General features: G+C 48.3%; 4 protein-coding genes across 4 annotated transcripts, besides 5 other annotated features; all 4 read left to right on the top strand.

The window, feature by feature from the left end:
* Window positions 1-325, top strand: Tc00.1047053503425.5 (mitochondrial carrier protein, putative; the record flags this gene model as incomplete). Its single annotated transcript, XM_798115.1, has 1 exon — window positions 1-325. A coding segment is annotated over one exon (325 nt), but the record flags the coding sequence as incomplete, so codon positions are not given.
* Window positions 1-805: a sequence feature (areas merged during assembly that could not be assigned to a particular haplotype. This can correspond to areas where the two haplotypes were merged or to regions with more than two copies in the genome that were merged during assembly.).
* Window positions 379-449: a sequence feature (T-rich).
* On the top strand, window positions 707-1708 carry Tc00.1047053503425.10 (hypothetical protein, conserved; the record flags this gene model as incomplete). The annotated part of the gene is made up of 1 exon (XM_798112.1): window positions 707-1708. One exon carries the CDS (start codon window positions 707-709, stop codon window positions 1706-1708), a length of 1002 nt encoding a protein of 333 aa, XP_803205.1.
* Window positions 806-3548: a sequence feature (haploid, Esmeraldo-like haplotype).
* Window positions 1883-1904: a sequence feature (AT_rich).
* Window positions 1952-2335, top strand: Tc00.1047053503425.20 (glutaredoxin-like protein, putative; the record flags this gene model as incomplete). Its single annotated transcript, XM_798113.1, has 1 exon — window positions 1952-2335. One exon carries the CDS (start codon window positions 1952-1954, stop codon window positions 2333-2335), a length of 384 nt encoding a protein of 127 aa, XP_803206.1.
* Window positions 2654-3993, top strand: Tc00.1047053503425.29 (minichromosome maintenance (MCM) complex subunit, putative; the record flags this gene model as incomplete). Its single annotated transcript, XM_798114.1, has 1 exon — window positions 2654-3993. A coding segment is annotated over one exon (1340 nt), but the record flags the coding sequence as incomplete, so codon positions are not given.
* Window positions 3549-3993: a sequence feature (heterozygous, non-Esmeraldo-like haplotype).

Here is a 3993-nt window from a genome sequence, read left to right as displayed (position 1 = left end):
TCAAATTTTTGTATCATTGTTAGCTGGGATGTTGGCGGGGGTGTTGTGCGGCATCGTTTCTCACCCTGCCGACACAATAGTGTCTAAGCTTAATCAGCGCATTGACAGTGTCCATGGCAAAGCTGGCACATTTTGCCATTTCCTGCGGGATATTGGGTGGCGAGGGCTATGGAAAGGCATTGGGCCACGTTTATTTATGCTGGCGACTCTCACAGGCCTTCAGTGGTTACTTTACGATGGTTTTAAGGTGCTTGTCGGCTTTCCCACTACAGGAGGCGGCCATGTTTTGGCAGGGAACACGGCACCTTCCTTGAAGGCCGCGTGAATCTAAGTGCCAGGTGAAAAGATGTGAAAAAGAAGCAGATGGCAAAAAATTCGTTCTTTTTTTTTTTTTTTTTTTATGAACTGTGCGTTTTTTTTATTATTATTTGCACGTTCTTTTTTCTTTTGGCTATACTTTTTCCAAAAGGCTTTAATGATGGACGAGGGCGGGAGAAGATGATTCACAGCTCTTCGTGCGCGATGAGTTTGAGTGGCGCGTGGCGGGCCGTTTTTGTTTCCACCACAAATAACGCGTGTTCAAATGGATTTTTTTTTTTTTTGCTTTTGCTTTTTTTCTGGGGAAAAGAAGGGGAAGCAAGCATCAAAAGGGGCAGAGCGGCCTAAGTGAGCGTTGCTCAGGTGAAGGGTTGCATGACAATGCGGGATGATTGACATCACCACAGTTCCCACCCGTTCTCTGACGTGCCCCTTTCCTCTTGTGGCGCTGGATGCAGCGGCGTTCCACGAAACTCCGACGTCACGGTTGCTGTTGCTTCTGGTTGGTCGGGACAGAGCGTGCGTTGCGTCGCTGCAGGATCACAAGATTTGTCTTCGCAGAGTTGTCTTGCAGTATCACCGCACATTGACGGCCGGTGCATGTCGTTCTATGAACTCTAAGGACGGGCATATATTTGCGTTGGCCGACACTTCTTCTACTTTGACAGTGCATCGCGTTCCTAATTTGTCAAGTGGTGTGGTGCCTGTTGACCAGGAGAGTGGCACCGTTTTTTTGGGCAACGCATGGGATAAGGCTTCTCGGATTGATCAAGTTGTTTCTATACAGGGCAGCAGTCAGGTGGACGTTATATGCACGCGGCAGGGTGAAACGAATGTGGCATGGGCAATATCGTTTGAGCGAGAGGAGGCGCGCATGATCCGAGTTGACGGCGACTTGGAGCGACTATTCCCACAACAGGAAATTACTCCGGGTTGTTTTGTGGGTGGTACACCACACGGTGTATCACTTATTTCTCCTGCCACAGGGGAAACATTGATACAACTCAAACTGCCGAGCGGGAACAGACCTGCCGAGGCTGTGCAGTCGGGCTATGCCGGGAATTCATATTATTATGCAGTGGTAACGGCTTGCGGTACCGCCCTCATGTACGATCAACGCCGCAGTGAGAAGCCATTTTGGTCAAAGCCATTGTGGGACTCACGTAGTGTTAATGAGAATGGTGACGCTGGAACGCTTATGGCATATTGTTGTGAGGGTGTCTGGGCTGTTCGTGCCGCTGAAAGGCTTCACTGCCTACGCTGCACCGAGGGCTCTGTTGTGTGTCGCTCTTTTCCACTTCCTGGAGGATTACACTCGTCGCAGTTTACCACCGCGGGTCTTCACTTCACAAATGACGTTCTTCACTTTGTGGGAACTAACAATTTTTGACTTACATTCTTTTTTTTCCCTTCTTTTGTTTTTGGAAGAGAGAAGTAAACACGAAGAGCAACGAGAGCGAAAAAAAAAATGAGCTGAATAACTGGGGAAACCTACGGGAGCGACGAACTTGCCAGGACCTCGCAATGTATACATCTTCTTTCTTTTTGACGTTATTTATTTGGCTTTTATTTTTAATTTTATTTTTGTACGGTGTGTGGGTGATATGACGTGGAAGGAAGGAGGTTGGGCGGCATGTTTGCGTCTAGGCTTCTGTTGCTGCGCCTTACGAGGGCAAGCCATGGGCCCGAAAAGGTGGCTCCCGCACTCGCAGCATCCATCAAAGACATCATCTTAAAAGATCGTGTGGTCATTTTTTTAACCGGCACACCGGAAGAACCTCGCTGCCGATTTACGGCACAGATGGTAGATATGATGCAGCAGATGGGAGTCCAGTATAGCTTTTTCAATGTTCTTGACGATGATGATGTCTGTGAGGGACTTAAGACGTACAGTGACTGGCCGACGTATCCGCAACTTTATATCGATGGGGAACTTGTTGGAGGATACGATGTGTGCAAAAACATGTTACTAAATGGACAATTAACAAGGCTTTTTCAGGAGAAGAAACTGCTTTGAAAATAAAAGCAGCAAAATGAAAATTCTAAGCATGCGGCATCATGTCATGTGTGTTTAAAATTGGTAAATGGTGCAGGAGGTGTTGGCGCAAAAAGTATGAAATACCTTTTTTTTTGCTGGACTCCCATTCTTTGACCATCCTGCTGTCCACATTATATATATAATCATAAATGGAGAGAGGGAGAGAATGTTTTTTTTTTTTTGTATGTGTGAGTTTGCTAGTATGTGCACTGGCTAGAGGAGACGTGTCTCTGGAGAAGGCAACTGCAGCGTTTTTTTTTTTTTTTCTTTTAAGCGAAAAAACTCTTCTTCCGAGACATGTCTATAAGTGGAATCCCACAGGAAAATGTGAAGTGGCTGTGGCAGATGTACTGTGCATCTCTTGCGCCTCTGTCATTTGAAGAGGAGGTTGTGGTAGAAATGTGGAGATTATTCGCCGCATTTTTGGCCCCACTATCGTTGCAGCCTTCCGCGACAGCGTCTAACCAGGCCTCTTCGGCAATTGCAACATTTACATTTACGGTGGACCTCCGTAGTGACGGTCTAACTGCAGAAATGCGAACTGCCCTTGTTAATCAGCCACAGATTGTTGTACCACTTTTGGAGTTTTTTAGGGCGGTGCTGGACTACCAGCAAAATTCCGAAGAGCATCGACGGGGAGCTCTCGGATCCAAGCGATTGGTTTGTTCAGTCATCGGTGACGATGCTTGCGCGACGTCATTTGATGCGTTGGGGGCCTCCTTACTAGGCCAGCTTGTGGTGATTCGTGGGACAGTGGTACGCATGAGCCCGTCACGGGTGGTTTGTGTAAAGATGGCGTTTCGCTGCTGTTTATGTGGAGCAATCGTTGAGGTTTCAACGGAAGATGGGGTCCTGATATACCCTGGATCATGCCGTGGTAGATGCCGGGGTTACAAGTGGTCCCCGTTGGTGGAACAAGGAAAGTGCGAGGAGGTTCAGGTGCTAAAGATTCAGGAGCAATCAGGCGTATACGATGGATCCACAGGCGGCGGGAATATTCACAAGATGATGACGGTGGAGCTGCGTGGCATATGGATTGATGCTGCGACAGTTGGTGAATCAGTCATTTTATGTGGTGTTCTTTTTGCAAGGCGTAGTGAGGGCCGTGCTGACGCCACACAGCAAATAGCTGTGAGAGCGTACTCCATAGAGGGAAGTCGACATGACAGTGAGCGGAGTGTTTTGCTGTCGATGAACTCATTAGAAGAAAGTGCACAGTTCTACGAGATGGCGCGTCATCCGCAGTGGTTTGCACGCCTGTGTGCTTCTCTTGCACCGTCCATTTTTGGGTTGCAACACGTCAAGGAGGCCATTGTTTTGGCTGTGGTTGGAGGCACGGCGCACACGATGCGTACACGCAGTAATATTCATTTGCTTATGGTGGGGGATCCGGGTCTTGGGAAGTCACAATTGTTGCGTTCTGCTTGCACCATTGCAGCACGTAGTGCTTTTGTATGTGCTCATACGTCTTCCTCCTGCGGTTTGACACTCACGCTAACGAGAGATCCAACTTCCGGGGAAACCGCCTTTGAGGCTGGGGCGGTTGTACACGGCGACGGAGGAATTACTTGCATAGACGAAATTGACAAGGGTGTCACAGAACACAGGGCGCTTCTTGAGAAGATGGAGCAGGAGAC

The sequence above is a fragment of the Trypanosoma cruzi genome, genomic scaffold (genome assembly GCF_000209065.1).
Source record: "Trypanosoma cruzi strain CL Brener 1047053512419 genomic scaffold, whole genome shotgun sequence".
Lineage (NCBI taxonomy): Eukaryota > Euglenozoa > Kinetoplastea > Trypanosomatida > Trypanosomatidae > Trypanosoma > Trypanosoma cruzi.
The sequence above is the reverse complement of the archived record's forward strand: the minus strand, read 5'-3'. Positions and strand labels throughout refer to the sequence as shown.